This window comes from Strongylocentrotus purpuratus, unplaced genomic scaffold (genome assembly GCF_000002235.5).
Source record: "Strongylocentrotus purpuratus isolate Spur 01 unplaced genomic scaffold, Spur_5.0 spur5_scaffold_12, whole genome shotgun sequence".
NCBI lineage: Eukaryota > Metazoa > Echinodermata > Echinoidea > Camarodonta > Strongylocentrotidae > Strongylocentrotus > Strongylocentrotus purpuratus.
Window position 1 is genome coordinate 12,977,912 of NW_022145597.1, and position 24,474 is coordinate 13,002,385.

General features: G+C 37.4%; 1 protein-coding gene across 1 annotated transcript in view; it reads left to right on the forward strand.

The window, feature by feature from the left end:
- The first annotated feature begins 10,645 nt into the window (after positions 1 to 10,645).
- The window catches only part of LOC581982 (guanine nucleotide exchange factor DBS), a 128,614-nt gene continuing 114,785 nt past the window's right edge, over positions 10,646 to 24,474 (forward strand). The window contains exon 1 of the mRNA XM_030981845.1: positions 10,646 to 10,742. Within this exon, the coding sequence (XP_030837705.1) occupies positions 10,661 to 10,742 (82 nt within the window). The 5' untranslated portion in view covers positions 10,646 to 10,660. The remainder of the gene's footprint in view (positions 10,743 to 24,474) is intronic.

The following is a 24,474-nucleotide window of genomic DNA, read 5'->3' on the forward strand; positions in this document are numbered from 1 at the left end:
AATTGCACTTAATAACATTCCTGCATTTAGTTTTTTTTGCAAAAGAAAAAATTACCTGCCTCAAAATGAGATCATCAGGTCAAGTTGTAAATGACACCTATAAAAATGTATGTGTATATCAATCTGTTGTTGAATCTCGTAACAAGATAAGTTGATGTAAAATGATACAATATGTCCATGAATTACATATATTCAGCCATGATTATGAGGTTTCGCTCATCAAGTTATCTCATTAAATACATGTACTGGTAGATAAAATATGTGTTTAGTTGATAAAATAAAGTGTATTAATTATACACATATATATCTACCCTACAAGTATATACTCCTGAATTCATAATTGCCAGTACAGGGTCATCATTCATTTCGTCCTTGTTTTCACGAAGTGACGGTAGTGAGGAAAATCGTAACGCAAAGTGAATGCAATTTTTTTTCTCACTGCCGTCACTTCGTGAAAACAGCGACGATTTGTTTATTCATTCATTTATTACCAAAGAGTTCAAAATACATTGAATTTCTGCATAACAACAAGTAGGTCTAATACATTTGATATATCGTTTTTATTTTCACGAAGTGACGGTAGTGAGGAAAATCGCATTCAATTTGCGTGACGATTGTCGTCACTACCGTCACTTCGTGAAAATAGGAACGATATATGGCGACCAAAATATAGTAAATTATAGCTAGTCATGAAATTTGATATTTGGTTTAGTTTACAAAATAAAGTATAAGACATAAACATGTAGTACCCATCATAAACATTTAGTACCTACAATGTATAACATGTACAGTATAATGTACTTGGGAGTTTTGTACACTATAGTACAGTGTCATGGGGGGGGGGGGGGACATGTCAGGATATCCTCATTTGCAAGGGCAAGTTTGCTTGAAACGTCACAGCCAGGAAACAGATCTTCAAGGAAAAGTAAGGCTGAAATAACACAAGTAATACCATGATGTTACAACACAGTGGAGTCATTTTGTATCCATAATATAGGCCTAATTCAATAAACAGCTTCAAATAAAATGTTAGCTCTGTTGCAAATGATTGTAGATTTCAACACATGCACACATCCTTTGATAGTCAATAAGACATTTTGTCTGTTTATTGCTAGAAGATCTTTAAGGAAAAGTAAGGATGAAATAGCAGAAGCAATACCATGCAAAATGATAATACAGCACAATGGAGTCATCTTGAATCTTTATAGGTATATTTCAATTATCAGCTTCAAATAAAATATTTGTTCTGTTGTAAATGATTGCAGATTACATGCACACTTCCTTTAGTAGTCATTTTGCTGTTTTTTGCCAGAAAGCTGTTAACTAGTATGTTTTTAACACCCGTTTTGGCTCCAAACAGGCAACTTGAACTGGTAGGCTGCAGGTTTTGATTAATTAGATTGATATTTTATCTTGGTCACGTATCACTCAAATGCAACACAGATGTGCCTCTTATATTGGTCACACCAATTAATCACCCTATTTTATAATGCGTGCTGTGCTATGACAAGTAGAAGAACCTTATTTTGCTGAACTTAGCGCATAGAGAAATTTACAATTTATTAAGCGCTACACAAATTTACTCTATTATTATTATTTATTAAAGGGGATGTCCACCCTGATATTAAGTTGGTTTGACTAGAAGAAGACAAATTAGAGAAACAGGTCAGTGAAAGTTTGAGCAAAAACTGATTAAAAATAATAATTTTATTCCTTTTTGAAGGTGCGATCAATCAAATACAACTTGACAACTCTGTGACGCATCTTGCGAGCTCCCTTCCCATTTGCCTTGTACTAAAAAACTTCAAGTTTTTTAATTTCCTTCAAGAAAATTTTGATGATACATTCTCCCTAATTATAATTATTGGTTAAATTGTGCTTTATTTGTCAATAGTGATGAAATGAAATCAGAAAGTTTAAAAACAACTGAAGGTTTTTATTGTTTACTATGTAAAAAATCAATTTAAGTTTATATTCCATTTTTTTGCTTTCTATGTGAATTTAGCAAGAGTATAACCATTTTATAGGGTACCTGTATTTTATTCTGTCATGCAGCCCATAATGTGTCATGTGGTTTTGAAATAAGCCTCTAAAAGTTAAGTCTCTTTAACTGTACCATTGTAGATCCAGTATGAATCAGTATGTGACTATACTTCTCTTCATTTTTATCAAATTATGCGGTCTTGTTTTGTAAATTTTGAGATTTTCTTTTCTCTTGCTGATTTATGTATTTTTACATGGAAAATTTGTGACTCATGTCCAAAGCCACATTGTGTTTGAAATCCCAGGGGCAGAATCATCATTGAATTATCTTTGGAGAGGGATTACTTGCATTGCCAATTTGAAGATTGGGAGAGGTTAGAGGGTTGTACCATTGAGATCTTTTTTCTCCTATACTTTCACATCCCCTCATTTCTCATTTTCTTGCTCATTTTTCAATCTTGTCTCCTTTTTCCTGTTATCCACCTCTCTTTCTGTTCCATTTTCAGCCTTTTCCATCTCTCCTTCTGTTCTTGCAAACCTTTTCCCTTCTCCTCTTCTTCTCCTTCTCTTCCTTCCCTTTCAAATGTTAGGTCACCACCTTTAACAATTTATTGTCCAGCCAAAATGCCTTGCCCACACAATATATTAAATCATTCATTTATTGCAACCATAAGTTGGATTTCATACAGTAAAAAAGGCAGGCATATAAATGGTTCACAATATAGTTATATATATATATATATATATATATATATATATATATATATATATATATATATATATATATATATATATATATATATACTTTGTACAATAAAACTGTATAAATTGACACTTTAAATACATAGATATGAAAAGAAGAAAAGAAAAAAAATACACTCAAGAGCAATTGCATTTAAACATAATTAAAAGGTAAATAGGACTTCACAGGACCAATAATCATATATCAACTGACATCAACCTATTGTCCAACAATTAAAATGCATATATGCACATTCTGCACTCCATTGGAAGCATTACAGCCAGCGCCATTTTTTAGAAGTTAGCAATGCTGAGCAAACTACCATACCTTGGATATCATACCTTGGAAGTAGGCATAAGATTATACAAAACTAATTTGCCCCTTGGTGTCCGCTAGTGTGTTAATACTCTTGAAATTGGTGTTGTGCAGTTATGGATGAACATGGACAGTTGAATAATTCACCAGGATTAAACTTGTCCTTCTTCAGTGACCAGTACGTATCAAGATTTGATTTGGAAGAATTGAGTGATGGACTTTCTGCTACAAATTAATTTTGTTCTTGCAAACCCTTCCCCTTCTCCTCTTCATCTCCTTCTCTTCTTTCCCTCCTTCTCTTCCTTCCCTCCTTCTCTTCCTTCCCTCCTTCCCTTTCGAATGTTGGGTCATACACGTACCACCTTTAACAATATATTGTCCAGCCAAAATATCTACAGTACACCCTTATCCCTACATGTGGGTTAATATGTTGGGATAATTGCTTAGCTGGTCTCCCAAGGGTTTAGGAATCTCAATCAGCTAAAGATTTTCCATTGAACTTTAACAAATTTGTAAAAAGGGGTGAGTGGGGAAATATGCTCAGACCCTTAACACAAGCATTTAAATCCTGTTTAAAAAATTGTAACAAAATTAAAAGATATTCCAAGTTTTTTTAAAGCTAAAAATAAAATAGTTAAAAATGTGTGAGTATTTTGCGTTATGCATATTAAGTACATGTTTATTCTGCATATTGAAGGGGATTTAAAACAATGTGAATTTGACTTGTATTTCTGTATATATTTGTAATTGTCTTTATTTTGATCTCTGTAAGCACAGACCCTAATTGGACACTTTATTAAAATGGAAACTCAAATTTGTGACTTACTAAAAGTTGACCCAACAATGTCTTGCTGGGCCATGTTTCAAAAGAAAAGGAGAACTTTTTGCTTGAAAATACATGGAGATTGTTTTTGCTGTATATATGCACTGAAAATGTTGAAAAATGAAGATATTTCTTCAAGGAATATTCTCTTCATTCACCTATTTCACCGCTATTATACTTGGCCACGTTTTTTTTTACCCAAACGGATGCATTCTGATGTAATTTGGAATAGTGAGTAAGATCTTCAGTACCCCCCCCCCCCTCTCCCGGTAACATTGAAGCCCCTTGCTTTACACCTGCCAAACTTGGCACTGCACTCCGAAGGAACCTTATTCCCTGCGGAGTCTCCGCGGCAGATGTTGCCGCCCTTTTTTCCTCTTGTTCTTGCCCTAGCTCTTTCAAAATAAGCTGTTGTCCCAAGGAAGAGAGCGAGACGACGACGATAAGAAGGAGGATTTCGAAATTGGACAACATTCGTGTTTCCTAAGACACAGCTGTTTAGTGCAGATCTATGTACACCATCCATGGATTTTCCTTGCTAAGTGCTAACCATGCACTGCTGAAGCGTGAAGTAATTTTCTTTCTCAATTGCTTGCCAGTTGGCGATGTTTTTTAAAGGGTCTATATTTGGCGTTAACTGTGGTATGTTCCTCGTCATCCTAGCGGTTACATATCTTGTGGATATTGTAATACAACAAAGGGATCAAAAAGCAATCATCTCTTTTTGTGTAGGCGGGTATTGTTGAACATGGATTCTAATGTTCCAATGGTTTTATTACAGTGAAATTGTTATGTGCTATGACTTTATAAAAGCATTGTCTGGTTTTGTGAGCTTTATGGTTATTGGATTCTTATTGAAATACAGACTGACTTCATACATGTATGTTTCTTCTTTGCTACTCTGAGTAGTCATCAATGATGAACATCTGCCTTAGAAGGGAATGAATGCTATAGGACCTTGGAGCAAGTTGTTTTCTCTTTAACCATCTCTTTACGAGCGATGACTGAGCAATATCCTTCCTGCGGCCAGCTGAACAATAACCCCCCCCCCCCCCCCAGAAAATCATTATGATCTCACTACTGAAGCCTTGTGGGTATTTTGTTTTCATTGTCTACTATGTCTCGAAGAAATGATGTCTGTTCTTGATATAGTGTTATCAATGTGCGATGGAATTCGTTCTTGTGATGGGACAGGTAACGTGTTGTGCTGTAGGCTCTTGCGCAATATCCTGCGTTGTATGTATCACCTTGAGATGTAATCTGTAATAATGTCACTGTCATTTTTCTGCCTGGAGATTACTACGTTAGAGACGATCTTCGCTGTATGGGATGGCATGACAAAGAGGAAAGAGCTAGCACTGATGTTTTTTCTTGTGAATCAACAACTTATTAAAGAGCTCCATAGACTTTAAAATAATAGACCGTGTTTATGTTGGACAGTGGAGAACTTGTAGGCCTCTGTATTTCTTTGAACTTGTGTTTGCTATCTCTCATCAATCCTCCGTTGTAAAAGCCTCCAGGAGCTACACACAAATACATACATGTGGGACTACATGCACTTTCCAGAGAAGATCACCATTACATTTTGCCTAAGGGGAGACTGTGATCACTTGCTTATCATACAGCTTTGCCATCATTAACATTTCAAAATGGCCTCCCTGGTTACGTGGGTAATGTCGACGGGGGCGGACGCAGCAGATTTCTCGCAGATTCTCTTTTGGCCGGCCGAGCTGAAGATCGATCCCTCCAAACTGGGTAGGTATTTATATTCTTTGAGAGTGTGACGAACGAGTGGCTGCATGCATGGTCATTCATCACAAGACAAACGGTGCATGCCGGAATGTGTTGAGATGGGGATGAGAGTTTGCCTGCTAAAGCCAATTTAGTGCTAGCACCGCTGTATGTACATGTATTGCATGTGCGGCAACTGGAGTATAGGTGTACACAGTACACGTACATGTGCTGCACTTATTATGTTGCCCTTATTATGTTGCCAACATGTATACAGTACATACACGTGAATTGGCAAAACGATTTTGATGGTTTGAAGTAGAATTATTGTAGATACATAAATTACAATGCATAGTGTGGATGTATCTAGGCTAAAGCTTATATATATCCCCATTTATATTGCAATGTTGTGGTGGCAATACTTTACCAGGTAGGTGTAGAAATATTGTTTCATATTCATGGTTTATTTTAATAGGGCTCTTTTCAACATTCTCAGAGCTTAATTACTCTTTCCTGTATACATGTATCATGTTACTAGCTGCCCCCTTTCCTCTCTTTCTCTCTCTTTCTCTCTTTCTCTCTCTTTATCTCTCTCTCTCTCTCTCTTTCTCTCTCTGTCCCTGTTCATCTCCTTTTTAATTTTCCCAGAGATTAATTATTCCTTTACGTATCATGTATGATATTACCGCCCCCCCCCTCCTCTCTCTTCCCCCTCTTCTCTCTTCCCCCTCTTCTCTCTTCCCCCTCTCTGTCTCTCTCTCTCTCTCTCTCTCTCTCTCTCTCTCTCTCTCTCTAATAGCGAGCTTTTACACTGCAAAAGCTGGTTTCGACAGGCGTTTAGGTAAACTACAATCCAGAAGTGGATTTTTCAATTCAGTTTTTTGTTGTGTTTGTGTGTAGTTGCCTAGCAACTTCCAACGGAAAGACAAAATGTGAGAAAAATTGACAGGTTTTGCTTGCAGTGTAAATGCCGCTAGGGTTGGAATGAGAAAAGTATCTTGACTTGAGAGAGGATGGATGGATGGATGGGTGGACAGATACATACATGTAGATATAAAGATGTACCTATAGGTGAGATTGCTGTGCAGAGATAGAGAGAGTGACAGGAGGGGGAGGGAAGAGAGATAGAGAGAGTGACAGGAGGGGGAGGGAAGAGAGATAGAGAGAGTGACAGGGGAAGGGAAAAAGCATGAGAGAGACAGAGAGAGAGAGACAGAGAAAGACAGAGAAAAACAGATAGAAAGTGAGAGATGAAGAAGTTTTTGAAGATGAGGTCAACAAAATTAAATATATGTGAATATTGCATACATGTACATGTACATACTTTTATTTTATTAATTTAGCTTAAAAGAATGAAAATTATGATGAAACAAAAAAAAGATGACATATTTTTGTAGTTTTACTCATTTCGGTAAAGCCGTCTGAATCATACGACAGTTGCAAGGTTGGTAATGGGGAGGGATTATACACTGCAAATGTTTAAATCTAACCCCAAACAAATCCATAAGGATCACACCTTGGGATAAATATAGCGTTGTACTCAATTAAGTATGTCGTCTGATCAATCATAGACTCCTCACCCTCGTGTGTCAGGCGGGCTTAGCTGGCACTCGATCTGCTGCGACAGTTGGAAAACAATCGTTTGTTGGGCTTGAGCAAACGATTACCAGCACTTTAACACTTCCATATGCCGGGATAGCATTGTGTTGTGTCACTATTGGTGGAAAGGGAAAAGGGATTAATTAGCACCTTCCCCCCTCCTGTCGATGATCTCCTCCCCCTTCGGCTGTCGGGAAGCACCCCTCACTCGGTGTCACCCCTCATTCTGTGTCCTGACGAGGTTAAGAAAGAGTCGAGAGAGCATTAAACTGGAAAGCTCTGTCATCTGTCTCAGCACTGCACCAAACTCAGCCGTCATTTAAATTTCTGTGATTGGATCTAGTCTATGCATTTGAGGAGATACCATGCAAGCTTTATTATACACGTATGCGAGAAATAATAATCACACATCATCGAAAGAACTCTCCTCCCCCTTATGGCTGTCGGGAAGCATCCCTCACTCTGTGTCCTGATGTGGTAGGGAAGAGTCGAGAGAGCATTAAACTGGAAAGCTCTGTCTCAGCATTGCACCGAACTCGGCCATCATTTAAATTTGGTAGATTGGATCAAGCCTAAATATATACATACCTTGCCAGTTAGTGAGAAATAATAACCAGACATCATCAGATGAACTCTTCTCCCGTCGTGGGGGTGTAGGTAGGCAACCTGCATGGATCACCTGCCCTGAGCCGCTGAGCGTGTTGGAAATTACAAGCTCGTTACGGGATGATGAGTTTTATGCATGATGAACATACAGTATCAGTTGATTGAAATGAGATTGTAACCACCACGAATTACGTACATATGCATCAGAAGTCTGGACATCTGGTGGAATGCGCCTGCAGTACGATTTCTTTTTCCATCATTGGTATTCCTGATCTATGTCTTTGACAGACGCACTTCTCTAGAAGATTGTTAGTGGTAGCGTTATGAACTTGTGCTGGAAGGATGTCTCTATAGTTGCAATTGGTAAATTGAAATTTGAGTTGAAAGAGCAGCAGAGTATTTCAGTTCCAAGGAAAAAGAAAAATCGGGATAGAGCCATGATCGTGCCATGAACGTGCATTTTAAGGCACTTGGAAGCCATTGAACTCTGATTTGACGAGTCAAGTGGATTAGGAATCCTCCAAGTCTCTGAGTCCTTATCCAGGGTGATCCGATCAAGTCTGCAATGGTGCGTGCATTGAATTAGCCACAAGCAAAAATGAATATTTCATGGAACTTTACCCTCAGATTTTGAAGGAAAAAATAACTTTTTGCTCAATTTCTAGCCAATAGTGAGAATCGCCAGTGGAACTTCACCTTCAGCTTGTGGAATACAAATCTGTCTCAAGGACTAGTCCTTTATAGCATGATCCCCTCTTTAATAGCGTCAAGATCAACTAATCACTCTGGATATAAAACCCAAATCAAGTTGTGGATTAGGAAAGACATGCTACAAAGGACTGGACAAAGTCAGATTTCATTGTACCTCTCTGAGATTTATGAAGGATCAAGCATTAATTTTTTTCTTCAGTAATGTGGGATGTCAATGATATATTATGCCTATGTGATCTCCAAGAGGACAATAAAAGGGGGTCCTGCAGAGACGTCCTAATCGAACCGTGTTTGAATAAAGGATTGTATAAGGATTGTACATCAAGACAATGATAAACATAGAGCCATCCTTGGGATGAAACACATCGTCTCTCCGTCTAAACTTAGTACCGTCGAGGGAAAGATTGTGTTCCTTGCAAAAAGAACTTCATTCCTTGAGGCGCAGACAGAAAGAGAGGGAAAGAGAGAGACACTCCTTGAAACAAAGACAGTTGTCCCGCCTTCTTATTTCAGCTGCCGAGACAGAGAGATCGCTTCTTGAACGGAAAAAAAGTTGCAAATTTGTCACCTTGTCGTCTGTCTCGTCGACTGTTGATAAGCTCTTGGACTAGTCGTGTTATTTAGGTGCAGTTTAATCGGCAAAACAGGATCATTGCTCGTCTGCATCGATCAGCTTCGCAGAATTAGTCAAACTGTCGAGAATGTCACTAAAAGGAAATGACTATTTTCATTTTGCTTTCTAAGAATTGGATCATTGCCTGTTTATGAGGCCCTTAAAGTTAAAGAGGAAGGGAGGATGCATAGAGAATCAGATAGTTCATGAGTAGATTTGGATATATTTCCTTTTGAGATTTGAGCTGCAGTTTGATAATCAACAGACCCGAGATACAACCAACTGCTGATTTGAACCAATAGACAGCAAAAAACTAAGCACATCCCTTGCCTTTGTTGTTGAAGATCTTGGACAGTACTGCCTGTTCGCTCGTCTCAATGTCATCCCTGCAAAATTTTGTCATATGATATGTTGTCCTAAGAAGAAAAACATAATTCAACAACAAGATCAAGTTTCATTATCTTTCTGATTATGTCACTCATGACAAATTAAAATTAATCGTCCAGAGACGGAACTAAAACGGGAGAACTACAAGGAAGAGTAGTCTTAAGTGGATTGCTGTAGAAAGTAGGAGACGGTTGATGCGTGAAACAGGAGTAGTATATCGGCTCTTTTAATAATTCTCAGCCAACACCTTATGTGTCATGGAAATCCTGATTAGGTTCCACCTGTGATACTTTGTGAAACGTTGTGAAACCTGTCTCCTGGCCAAAGGGCCAGGCGAGTCACAAGCAATATCCTTTGGGCAGAATCATCACTTCTGCAGCAATCGCTGAGCTGTACCTTGACTAACTGTCTCAAGTAGCCATCTGGGTGTACAAGTCCATGATTGTGATTATACATCGCCTCAATCAGATTTTTCTTTCAAGAAGAGAAGACAGGAACTTGTCCAAGTTTTAAAACTCTTCTCAAGTAGCCATCTTGGTGTACAAGTCCATGGTACATGTAGTTCTTGGACATTGCCTCAATACTTTCTGATTTTTCTTTGTTACAAGAAGAAAAGACAGGACCTTGTCAAAGTTTTATCACTCATTGCAAGAGCGACTAGATCGGCAACCTGGTGTCCCAAGGATGCTGAAGGGTCACATGCCTTCCAGCTTTCAAGCAAAATGACTATTCCTTTTTTTAAATGCCTGGAAAATCTGGATGTTGACAGCAGACTGTCATCTCGGATCCTGCAGGTGTATCCTCAACTTGTTCGTTAAGCACTTCTGCAGAATCTATGGTGGAATGGTCTATATACTGACAAACCAAGTAGAACATACAGTTGGATTTAAATTGGATATTGCATCACTAAAGCTCCAATCTTCTTCTCTACTTTGTTCAGTTTGACTTTTATGTTTTTGGAGAGATATTATTTTTTGGATCTGATAAAGATGTCTCTTGGGAATGTTTGGGAAACTGACAAACCAAGTAGAACGTGCAGTTGGATTTAAATTGGATATTGCACCGCTAAAGCTTCAATCGTCTTCTCTACTTTGTTCAGTTTGACTTTGATGTTGTTGGAGAGATATAGTATTTTTTGGATCTGATAAAGATGTCTCTTGGGAGCGTTTGGGAAACAATGCAGTCAGTAGCATCCTTCTTCATGGAATTTGAATGGTCAGAGAATCATATGAGTAAGTGGTTTAGTCTGATTGAAAATGTTATATAATTCCCTCTGTTGATATCTGTCACTTTGTGTACATGTATCTTCTGTAATAAGTTGTCGAAAATAGATGAGGAGAAAGGAAGTATAAAGGGAAAAATGTGCATACATGTACATTAAAAATCCAAGAGAGAGAGGGAGAGAGAGAGACAGACAGACAGACAGACAGAAGGAGAGAGAGAAAGTGCATGACATTGTGTGTTTGTGTATGTGGGAGTATATGTGGGAGAGAGAGAGAGAAAGAGAGAATTAACATTTTCCTATTGTAGTTGGTTCTTTTTATATGTTATTGAAAAGTTGTACATTTTGTCTATCAAAACTTTTAGGTGCATTGTTCATCTAGCACCATTATGATAATGACACAAGCACAGCTATAGTAACTGTACAGTGTACTGAACCATTGCTGTTGCTGCTAATGATAATGCTACTGCATGCATTACTTTTCTTCAGCTCCATTTGCCACAATGCATTGCTACTCTGTACAGCTGGTACCTTCATATCAATACAGATGTGTCTTCTGTTTGGAGCCAGAAGGACATTAACTCATATTACTTTAACAGTTAGGACAGAGTAAACCCCTTTTTAGCTCTGAATAGATTAATTGTATTCCCATATATAGTCTGTTGAGAGCCAGAAGGGCATCATCTCATGTACTTTACCACAGAGTTAACGCCCTTTTGGCTATAAACAGATGGTAATTTGTCCTAATTTGTTAATATAAACCATCTTTGTAGCCACATGGACGTTAAGCGTGTGTTGACGTATATGGGTTAACATCTTCGTGGCTCCGAAAGGATGAAATATATTTCTCATTTCGTAAAATTTAAATGGCTTTATATATTTGCAAAACACTTAATGCCCTTTTCTCTCTGTTGGTTCTGGTTCTGAGTGCACACACAGATTCGTTTCACCTATTTCATTACAACATATTATTAATCAATACTTGCAGCTGTTAATTCCACCAAAAGACAAACAAAATGAGAATTTTTACCCTGATTCGGGAGCGAATGCAAGTAAACAACACATCAGCTGTAATAGCCTCGGGATATTACACACTGGGTGCGTTTACACTGCAAGAAATTTTTTTTCTCGATTATTCTCACATTCTGGCGTTTTGTTGGTAGTTGCTGATATAAGCAGCTACCAGCAAACATGATGAAAAAACGAAAATCGAAAAATCCACCTCTGGAGACTGAAGTGTGTTATTTTTTTAAGCCAGCAGAAATTTTACTGATTTTTGCAATGTTAATTAATGCCTGCTCTTAAAACATCAGTGAATGATTCCAATATTTGGTCATGTGATTTTCCTCGCTTCTGTGCAATCGCATGCAGAGCAATGACAAGTCATGCATAATTGGAATGAGCAAATTTAACACCAACGGTTTTTATGGTTAACCCATGCAATAATATTCCATAAGATTGATGATTTTCAAAATGGCGTTTGGGCTGTGTAAATGGGCCTTGTAAACATTTTGCCCGGGTCAAAAAAGCAGCAGTAATTGACAATTTTGTGATAGAGTATCAAAAAAGGGATCAATATTCAGTAAAGGATCGAAGAATCGATGTCAATTTTTCCAAAAGGGTGTATAGAATTCTATTTTATGTTGCAGTTTGAATCACCATAGCATCATAGTAATGCATACTGTAATTATGAATACAGACATAGTTTCCAAGGTATTCTATACTGATATCACCACTAGTCACCACCCATGCATATACCTTGCTCAGCAGGCATGGTACCTTTCAGACCAATTATCAGCATGTGAATAATTACTTTAACTAAATTAAGTTCTGATATGCTCATCACACCGTACCTTTCAATGCGCATGGTTTTCCAATTATCTCCCTCGTGTGAATTGAGCTACTAAAAATTCATTTTTTTAATCGCTAAATCTGAAATGCCAGCTCATCAGGTATGTCTTCATCAGCTTGAGATTACCAAATAGCCCGCTATTTCTGATTTGGGAAATAAGCCTGAAGTTACAAATTGCATCTTCATCAGCTCGAGACTTGACCTCGAAACTCAAGCTCGAGATATATTGCTCAACGTTCATGCATAGTGCGGCTCTTCCGGCTGGTGAGAACGCACCGGACAAATAGTGGGATATTATGCCAAATAGCGGGATATTTTGCAAACTAGCCCATATCCTGCTAATTGCAACTTCAGGCTGATGAAGACGCAAATTAGCTGGATAATTTGCAATCAGGATAGTTAAAATAGCGAGTTATTTGGCAATCTCAAGTTGATGAGGACAGGCCTATAGAGACGTGCTTCTGTTAATGGTATAGTACATGCATGTAGTTGAAAATATCTCATTGAATGTGGGTGATTTAATATCCTAAATGAAATTCAAGGTTGGAATATTCAAAATTATTATGAATGTTCTTTTCATTTCACAAGCTATGACATCATTCTGTGGCTAGATGAGACATGATGTACTCATTAAAACCGATCAGTCAGCAATCAGCAATAATTACATACGTGTGCTTTAGCAGTTGGCACACACCAGCTATACCCGATTTATCCCATTTTCATGTTTAAGTAAAGGTTATTTTAGAAACATTGGTGTAGACATAATTGTGGTTTTTTTTGTTTTTTTTTTGGGGGGGGGGAAGGATGTCTTTATTTATAATTGCACAAGAAACATAAGATGGTGAAAAAGAAGGATAGAGAAGGAGAGAGAGACAGACAGACAGAGAGAGAGAGGGAGAAAAATACAGCTAGGGTGCAGAGGCTGAGAAATTTTCGTTGCATACGTAATTACTGCTTGAAATATTTATGCAATCTTTGCAGTTGAACTCTAGAAATCCCTTGATTGAAAGTGTGTGATTGATACATGAGTACTGTACATTGACCTTTGTATAGTGAAGCACACAAATGCTTTAAACAGGGCCATTGCTAGAAGGCTGTGGGGTGTATTTATATCAGCCCCCCCCCCCTAAAAAATAATCATCAAAGCTAATGAATATATTGTCTGTTTGAAATTGCTATGGCTTTAATTTATAACTCATATTATTTTACAATGAGTTAAAGCCTGCAATATTCTGACAACCCCCTCCCTATATTCATAATGATCTTCATTCTTCAAACTTAATTATTGTATCGTCCGTTTAGAACGACAAGGGCGTTAAACTCATGTATCATTTTACACTGAGTATATGCCATTGTGGCTCAAGCATTTCTAATGGCCTGTTCATTGTATTATGTAGCAGACTAATCTTTAGATTGGGTGGTGTTTGGGGCAGTACTAGTTAATTCTACTTTTTTAGATGGCATAAGTAGGGAGTGGAATATTAGATACATGGGTGTGTGACTTAAGATATTGTCTGCTGAGAGTATACATTACCTCTGTATGCAAAATGACATGAACTAAATCAACTAATGCCTTTCTAGCTCCAAGTCCATAGTCAATGTGAAATGCTTGTTTCAGACATGTAGAATGGGTGTTTTGGGGGTAACTCAGTATTTAATATTCTTCTGTCTCATATTCAGAATGCACAAGTGGGGAGTGAAATCAGATACATTGGTGTGTTACTTTATATACTGTTGGCTGGGAGCCAAAAAGGCATTAACTAGTTATTAAAGTATATGAACTAACGCCCTTCTAAGTCTCAGCAGATTTATTTAGAATGCACACGTAGGGAATGGAATAAGATACATGGGTGTGTGACATTACATTAAAAAGACAAGTCTACTGAGAGCCAAAAAGGCATTAACTACACGCTCTTAGTATATGAACTAACACCCTTCTGGAACTCAGCAGATTCATTTAGAATGCACACGTAGGGAATGGAATGAGAAACCCTGGGTGTGTGGCCGGACGTAATTCATCCGCTGAGAGCAAAAAAGGCATTATAATTAGTTGCAAGAGGATATCAAGTTAACGCCCTTCTGGAACTAAGCAATTTTTTTTTAGAATGCACACGTAGGGAAGGAATCAGATTCATGGGTGTGTGACCAGACGTAATTCATCCGGCGGAGGCGTTATTAATTCTATGCAAATGATCTGACTTAATGTCTTTCTGGCCCTCAGCAGGAAATACATGTCCAGAGATAACCCAGAGCAACAAGGGCATTAGCGCTGTGTTAATTTAACACTGTTGAAGTATAGGAGCCAATGCCATTATGGCCCCAAACAGATGATATAGCAATATTTCTAATTAAGAACTGAATAGGAGGAAGAGAATGTGTTTATGAATAGGAATGAAAAATATTTTTCTAGCTCAAATGATATAATAATAAGGAAGGAATTCTATACATTTCTGATTGCGAGTAATGTAAATAATGTGCATTGGCATATTTTTATGATTTTTGAAATATATCTATATAAGTAATACGCTAAGGCTCCGCGGGGGGCGCAACGTCTCCGCCAGCCTTTGTATTCTATTGTTTTTTAATGAGATCGCCGACCGAAGTTGGTGCGGCTATCTCCTCCTGAACCCTCCCCTCGGGGTACCCGTGCCCGGTGCCATCGTCCGCGGGAGAGTCTACTCTGTGGAATTGGCTATAGTCCGCCTGAGGTCCTCCTCCGTGTCAACGTCCAGGGCGAAAACAGACGCGACATGCATAATGCAGGATATGCGTGACGACAGAGATACCTCATGGATATTCAACATTACATCCGTAGACACACGACCGATGACTATCCACTCACATTAAGTTGCGTATTAAATGCACGATAGCAGGGTCGGGATTACCCGAGTAAAGCATCTTTCTATAGGATATCCTTTGTAGTAGCTGCACAAGCAACAGAGATACACACGAAGCTTCCCGTCCACGTCCAAACTTAGAGACCTATTTCCATCATTATTGCCGCGATTTTTATATAGTTTTCGTGAATGGAGGTATGAAATCAAAGCTTATTTTGTGATTATGACGGTTAATGTATACTACATTTTGATTATCATTTTCTAAAGGAAAGTTTTCACAAGAAAACCATTGGACTGACAGTTCTGTCGCAAGCTGCCTTCAGTCCTCACACATACAGAACACACAGTGCAGTGTAACACCGGCACCACGCACCGCAGGCGTCCGAGGCCTGCGGCGTCGGTGTTCGAGCTGTCTGGAGTTACGCTGGAGTGTGTGTGAGTTCAGCTGAGCTGAGCTCGAATCGAAGAGATTCGACACTTTGAAATTGTTATCTGTTGGTTTGCATCATTATTGCCGCGATTTCAATATAGTTTCGTGAATAGATTTACGAAACCTGAGCTTAGAATTAGTAAAAGTATTACTAATGTCTACGTTTTTAAACGACTGTCTGATTTTCGTGTGAAAATTTTACTTTGAAAAATGATTATCGAAATTCATGGTCAGAAATAATCACAATCTAGGGTCTATTAATTATGTTACAGTTCTTGCATCAAATCAATGCATGAAAACTTAGTTATTGAACTAGAAAAATGTTGTTTTTTTTTAAATAGGCAATTAGGGTCTAGACCTATGAAGTATTAAGCCTGAAACCTTCGCCTACTAAACAAATCTCAACAAAGTGTAGGCCTATCCTTTTATGAATTAATGAAAAAGTAGCCCCAGAAAAAAGAGCCCCCGAAAGTTGAAAAAGTAGCCCCCAAAAATTTCCCAAAAATTTGAAATGGAGCCCCCGAAATGAAAAAACTTAATTTTTTGCCTGCGCCCCCCCCCTCTAGAATCCCGCGGTTTTTCGCGGGTCCTGAGTGGAGTGTATATATAATATAGGCGTGGGGTCCATGGGTTTCAAGGGGCCATAAACCCCCAAAAGCTTGGGGGTTACGTTCTTCAAAGTTGGGGGGGGGGGGGGAGAGATCAGATCACGGCGAGTTGAGTGTATATACAATATAGGCGTGGGGTCCACAGGTTTCAAGGGGCCATAAACCCCCGAAAGCTTGGGGGGTTTAGGCGTTTAATTAGGGTCAGATGAGCATATTTTTAATACTTTATTTGTGACACTTGCGGGTCACTAATTGGCGTGGGGTCAATACGTAGAGTTGCGTAGTGTTGCGTACCAACTACGCTGGCCTCATTACTATATGCTGAGGGACGGAAAGAGGTACGCAAGATGAACGAAAACAATTCAACATGTTTAATTTTTTTCGCGTAGTTTCGGCGTAGAAACTTGACGCAGAAAGTACGCCTTTTTACGCAACACTACGCAACAGTACGCTACCCTACGCCAGATCGTCAAAGCAGTAAAAGCTTTCTACACAGTAAGCAACCATAAGCAAACCAGTACGCCAGCCTACGCATAACCTACGCAGGGACTATTTTCCCATTAATACGCAGCCTAATTTCTGCGTAGTCGGTACGCCACACTACGGAACTCTACGCAGTTCCAGTGGCTTATAGAATAACTACAGGTACAGTTGGATCGTTTTTTTTTTTATATAAGGCCAAATTAAAAAAAAAACATGTTTAGCGTCCTGTTTTTTTGAAAAATGGGAAGGAGGAGGCCCTTTTTTTTTCTTTTTTTTTTTTTTCTTTCAAAATGGCCGCTCCGTACATTTTCCCTGACACTCTGGCTATTTTTCAAGATGGCGGCCGACAATTTTTTTTTTTCTTTTTTAAAATCAGAAATACATTTTAGCAGTGCTTTTCATGTTTTTTTTCTTTCAAAAAATAAAAAAATAAAAATGAAAAAAGAAATTTAAGAACAATAAAAATAGGAGGCGGCCCCCAAAAAGGAAGCAGGCGGGGACGCTGTTTTTTTTTCTTTCAAAAAAAAAAAAAAAAAAAAAAAAGATATTAAACAATTCCAAATTTTTTTTTAAAAATTTTAAAAAAAATAAAAAAATAAAAAAAAAATTAAAAAAAATAGAAGGCGGCCCCCAAAAAGGAAGCAGGCGGGGACGCTGTTTTTTTTTCTTTCAAAAAAAAAACAAAAAAATTCAAAAAAAATTCAAAAACATTTCAACAAAAAAAAAATAGGAGGCGGCCCCCAAAAAGGAAGCGGGCGGGGACGCTAAACATGTATATTTTTATAATGGCCTGAATGGCAAATAAAGTTCTTGGTGGTTTTAATTTAGGCAGTCTCTATATATCTATTTACACCCCCCGCCCCCCTCTAGAATCCCGCGGATTTCCGCGGGTCCTGCTAGTTTATACAGTGTATATAGTTTATGTAATTTGTGTATATGTTTATATAAACTTTTAATATGGTATCATTTTTTCTATCTCTCCTCTAAATATATTTCAAGAGAACAGATTTTCTTTCTATTTGCCTGTAAATATCCGAAATAGGAATATGATCACACAGTTATTTCCTTATTATTTCTTCCTCGTGCTTTTTACCATACCACATGGCTTTTCAAGATGACCATGCATCGAGAATTCATCATATAGCTACACAGGAATCATACTTTTTTCTTGTCTGAACATTGTACATGTTATTAAAAGAAACGTTCATACTGTATAATGAAAGGCACGTTTGAGCGTCGTTTCAAACATAAACTCTATAATGAATCAGGGTCCCTCTCGAGTTTGAATGTCATACGAAACTCGTAAAGCTGGGCGGGGCTTATAGTGAACGTGGACTGGTGATTGGCCAGCTGTCATGTCCATATAGACCTCTTCAAAACTAGTTGCTTTATACGACGTTTCTTTATACAATGTTTTTATCTAGTCTGTATACTCCTTTCACTACCGTAAGCATTATAAAATGATTCCTTATATAACGTTTCTTTATACAACATTTCTTTAGTTAACGTTTCTTTATACAACATTTCTTTAGTTAACATTTCTTTATACAACGTTTGTTCATACAACGTTTCTTTCTTCATACAACATTTCTTTAGTTAACGTTTCTTTATACAACATTTCTTTAGTTAACATTTCTTTATACAACTTTTGTTCATACGTTTCTTCATACAACATTTCTTTATACATTTCTTTATACAACGTTTCTTTATATGTTTCTTTATACAATGATTTTACCTTGTCTGTATGCTCCTTTCACTATACGTCATACAATGATTCTTCATATAACGTTTCTTTATACCACTATTGTATGATATCAAGCTGTCTGAACAGACTACTAGAGGAAAGCAATTTGATCACTCCGTGTCAGTTTAGGGTGTTACAAGGATTTTCAGGAGTGTCTGTTTTTCATGTAGCAGGGAGTGTGGAGTGTACAGAAAATGTTCAATTTGAGAGAAAGTATACATGTACATGTATAGTTCAGCTAATCACATTTTAAAGAAGACAGTCACATTATGACAACATTCAAAGCAACATTCAAAGCAACAAATGCGATTTATAAAACTACCATATTCATTTTGGCATGAATCATTTTTTCTCAACCTGTTGTGTCCCCATAATGTTTCTATCTAATTATATAATTCTGCATGACTTGCTGAATCGAATGTGTCATTTCTTTTTCGCAAAAAAAAAAAAATGTGCAGGCTCAGAATTTTCCCCCCACTTTTTCAAACATGCTAAACGATGACTGTGTACTATGTCTGTTGAGAGCCAGAAGGGCGTTATCTCAAATGCTTTAAAGGTAAAGACCAGTTCTGGTCATGCGATTGCATTTTGAAAGAAACGTTGTGAAATCGATCAGAAAAGGTTGATTATCTAGCATAGATGTACTGCAAGGTTCTGGAATCGTCAACATGTTAAGAAATTTGGCCCTGTCTTCATAAAGTTACAAGCACTGTACACAGAAAGATGTATATGGAACTACGCACACGTGCTCGACACGTGCGTTTTTATCTCTCACATCCCAATAGATAAACTAATTTACCAAATATATCAATTAGTAGACAGTTTCCCAGCAAAAATGTTATCATCGTGTATTATTCAAAACATATTCTTTCACATGATTGGTAATAAGAGCTTCCATTTCATTTTTTGAAATTGGGGCGTTTCCAATACCGGTCTTTACCTTTAACTCAATAGTTTTAACAAGTAAATGTTGTAAATCCATTACTTACTGGAACTGGGTGGTTCTTGTATTAAGCCTATGGGACTGAGATAATTCAGTAGTCAATGGGTTAAGTGCACCCTTCTGGCTTTCAAGGGACAGGTATATCAGAGGTAGATATCAAAACATTATATGCACAGACTCAAAATCTGACTACTAGTATCCCATATTCCTAGCCATCGACTCTCATGCAATGGTGTGAATGTTGAGACAAATCCACCAGTTTCATTTATGTTATCTCGTTCTAACTGATTTTTTTTTTCAATCAGAAATTTTATTTTCCCTCAAGAAAAATATCAATCAGACATGCACCCTGAATATGATTATTGCAAGTACTGGTATGTTTCTATACAACCCCTGTATGGAGAACAAAAATCAAATCCATTATGAATAATGAAGAAAATGAAAGTTTATAAAATTGTATACATGCACATGTAGCAAATTGAGGAGAACTCGCAAGATAATTCACAGTGTTGCCAATTTGTGTTTGATTGATTGCAACTTCAAAATGCTATAACTTGCTTTAATATTTTTAATTAGAATTTGCTCAAACTTTCACTGAACCGTTCGACTCATTTTCCTTCTACTATTAAAAACAACTTAATGTGGGGATGAACTTCCCTTTAGTAAATAATCTTGGTTATGATGTAGAACAACCTCTCAAGTGCAGAAACACCCCAATGCTTCAAGTTCATTCTTGTTTATGCAAATCCAGAGTAAAAGGTTGTTTCAGGACGGAGAATTCAATAGGAATAACTATGACAAAATCAACACCATGCAATTTGGTAATTTCCTTTAAAAAAAGAAAGAAATTCAACAAACACAAACAGATGTTGTTTTTTAAAGCACTAAGTGTCTTATTTTGAAATATAAAAAAAAGGAAATGACCTCTCCGACCTTTTAGCAAGCTGATATTCTTCACCTTGAAGGTTTGAACAATGTGGTGAACTTCCTTATGAGGAACCTAATAGCCTTGCCCCTTATCTGCCCTCTGTGTCTTATCCTTTTAATTAGGGAAGGTAACGAGAGACTCCTTACCCCTATCCCCAGTTTAGACTACCAGAATTTAGTGTGTTCTTATGCAAAAACCATGTAGTTATGAAATATTTAATAATAAGTAATGATCTTTTTTCTAGTCTGAATGACCTACGAAAAAACGTCATATACATGTACAACTGTATAACAAAATGTCATTTAGCAAAATGCATGTTTGAGCATCGTTTCGAATGAAAAACTCCCACCCTCGTCTGAATGTCAAATCGTACAATAACGATGTAACTTGAGGGGGCTTTAATCGTGAGTGCAGACTGATGATTGGTCAACCGTTATATGTCAATTGGCCTCTTCTAAACAAGTTTCTTCACACCCTGTTTCTTCATATAATCGTTGTTATTTTACGTGTAAACCCAGTTTGCTATATGATTGATTCTTTACAATAGTACTTCACTTGACTTATTTTTAAAATCTGAATACATTCAACAATTCTTCTTAATTCTTTCATGGACTAAGAAACAGTGCCCTGTATCCCCTGGAAAAAGGTGTTTTAAAAATCCATCTATTATTATGATTCTTTATATACGACATTCATTTATTCATTCATTTATACGAGTTCATAGAACTTGCTTTGGTCTGAACAGGGCAGTAATGAACGAGGTTAACAAGCGACTCCCTACCCCTTTCTCATCCTCTACGCCTGTTAGGGTTCCCCCTATAATGTCGATTTCCGCCTTGAATGGATTAGAAAGGGGTGATACAATGCGCCAGTTAACTGGATGAATCGCGTCGAACAAATTGAATTTGCTAGCTGATTAGGACCATGGATGTTATATAGGACCAACCAGGAGGAGGGGGATGGATAGGGGGGGGGGGGTTAGGAAGCCATGTCTCACTACACATAATATGTCAGGTGATATGTTGAGAGCCAGAAGGGTATTACTTCAACCCTTCAACAGAGAGTTTGTCTGTTTGAGCCAGAAGGGTGCTAAACTGTTGTACTTTAACACAGAGTTAAAGATAAACTCCAGTACTGCATGGTTAAAAAAAATAATTAATTCTCACAGAATCAAACGAAACTTACACTGAATGTTCAAGATTACAAATAAATGTTATGTGCCAAACAATTTTGGAAGAAAATGTATACTGGCTGAGTAATGAGCATAGAAAGACAAGGAAATCAAGGTAGTACTAGCCCCGACACCATGTGTGTTGTCCCATATATAGCTTTCTATGTGAGTGCTTGTTACTTTACCAAGACTCGGTCAAATTTATTATGATTTTGATGACTCCAGAACCTTGCAGTGCACACCAATACTTACATGCTACATGATCAACTGTTTCTGATCCTTTCACACCTTTTCTTTCACAATGCAATTGCATTACCAGTACTAAAGTTTATCTTTAAAGATAAGCTTGAGTTCTGGTAATCTTTTGAAAATAAACTGAATGTTCAAGATTACAAATAAATGACATGTGCCAACTGATTTTGGTAGAAAATGTATAGGGGCTGAGTAATGAGCATAAAAAGATAAGGAAATCAAGTTACGTAGGCCCGACAGCATTTGCTTGACTTACCAGTATGTGCAAATTTATGAGAGGCATGGTTTTTATTGAAAATGATTTCCAGCAAGTTTGTGAGTTTTTTAATACAATTTTACTGGTTCAAACAATCAATCTACTGCAGGATAAACAATCCAGAATAAATTATAGCTATTTTCTCTCAACATATGATGCCCATATACCTGGGCCCCATCTCGCAGAGAGTTGCGATTGATCCAATTAAATCAATTGCAAGTTTGCAGTCTCCTCTTATGTACATATCAATTGCAAGTAAGTTGCGATTGATATCAATTCTTTGTAAGACGGGGCCCAGAGCTCAATCAAGATTAGCTTTAACACCCACCATTCTGGCTCTGCATGAACACACAAGTTTTTCATCCGACTCCTACCCCTGTCTCTCTCTTAATCTCTTTATCATTAATCCAATTTCATGTGCCATATATTATTTGTGGAAAATACTATGCCCCTGTAGGGGAATGCTTCTTCACCTAAAAATCTTGCAATACTGCCTGTACATATGGAGTAATTCATGCAAATGGAAAAGGTCATTTCTATTTCAACCCCTTTCTTCGAAACCCCCTCGTAAACTAGCCACACTTACGGGACCGCCTGACCGGAATACATCAGTAATGCATGCGCAGGCAGATTGCGTTTACTTACCCATAATGCAATGCATCCACTCCATCATGAAATGGGTCTTAGCCGAGCATAGGATGATGAGGCATCCTGGGAAATCTAGGATGATTCGGTCGATCAAGAAATATTCGCGCATGTTGGTTCCTTCTGACATTTGTGGGTCATGTGAGACGAAAATGTCTATGTGATGTGAATCGGGGGTCAAACAGTCTTCCATTATGAACATCTGTTGTGTGATTCTTATTTCCTAGATAGGTTGTTCTCAATATATTTTTCTATTCTGCATCAAATGGATATCAATGATAGTAATGTTTGGTGCATATATAAAATAGATTGAATACAATGAGGAATGATTTAGTGATTGAGGTTAACTCATTTAATGAATCACACTAAATAATCATACTACTAATAGCGACATTTATAATGCACATATTCATCTCAGGGGATGCTCGTCAAGACACCTACAAAGTACCAAGTTTTCCTGACCTGCCTTAAAAGTACTACTGTATGTCCCATTTGCAGGCCCCAAAAATGAAAAGGTTAAATTCTAACAGCATTTGAAAGTTAATACTAATTTAGAACTTCCCTAAAAAAGGGGGGCTTGAAAATGTCTTTAAGTGGGAAAATAACGACTATTAGTTGTCGAATCGACTTAAGAGCTATAGAGCCAGTAAGTAATAGTCTGATTTTCAGACCATTATACCGAATGGTCGTACGGTTTTATGCTGCGCAAAGATTCAATCAGTTTAATTTTGGCCATTACAAGAAGTGGGTTATTGATGTAGACAAATGCTCATGTACCCTTTACAGCTCATTTTATGTATGTTATTACCAAAGAAGAAAAAAGCCAGTCAGTCACTCAATAGTGTCTGACAGTGAAGTCTAGCAAGTAAACAGGTTTCCATGCATAATTTGAATATTAGGACACTGCTAACGTTTAAATTTTACAGATAGGACATATTCATAATTCCTGCAAAGTTCTACAGAATTTGATGTTGGCTGCAAAAGGGACATACCGGTAGTGCCAAGCTGCCCAAAGGCACTGAAAGCATTCAAGGCACCTGAGTGGGGAGTGGCAAATCATTGGCAACCTGCAAGAGGGCCGTAAGAGCTATGTACTGTATGTTAATTTTGTGAATTGCAATAAAGGCCTCCTGAGGCCAGCCAATGTACACTGTAGATTATCTTTATGCATGATTCATATTTTTATTTCAGTTTGCATTAACCCTATCCCAATAGAGATATAGACCTACCATGAAGTAATTAAATTGAGTATTTTCAACAGATTCCAACATGTCTCAGCAGAAAATTCATTGACCTCCCATACAGTTTACAGCCATATGGATACACCGGTTTTAGAGGCATATACATGTACATGTTCATGGAGATATAACCCTGGCAAATTAATTGCCAATTAATAAACCAACAACATGAAGGAAAAAAAGGAAAGAAATTAGATGGTATGGTATACATTCAAGGTTTGTAGTTAATAATGTTTTTTTTTTAATTTCCTGAAAATGATTATATCAATTATAGGTCATGTGATAAGTATAATTAGAAATCGAAAGGTTGCTGGTAATTTTTCTTGTAATAAATGTTTTATTGTGAATAGAAAAT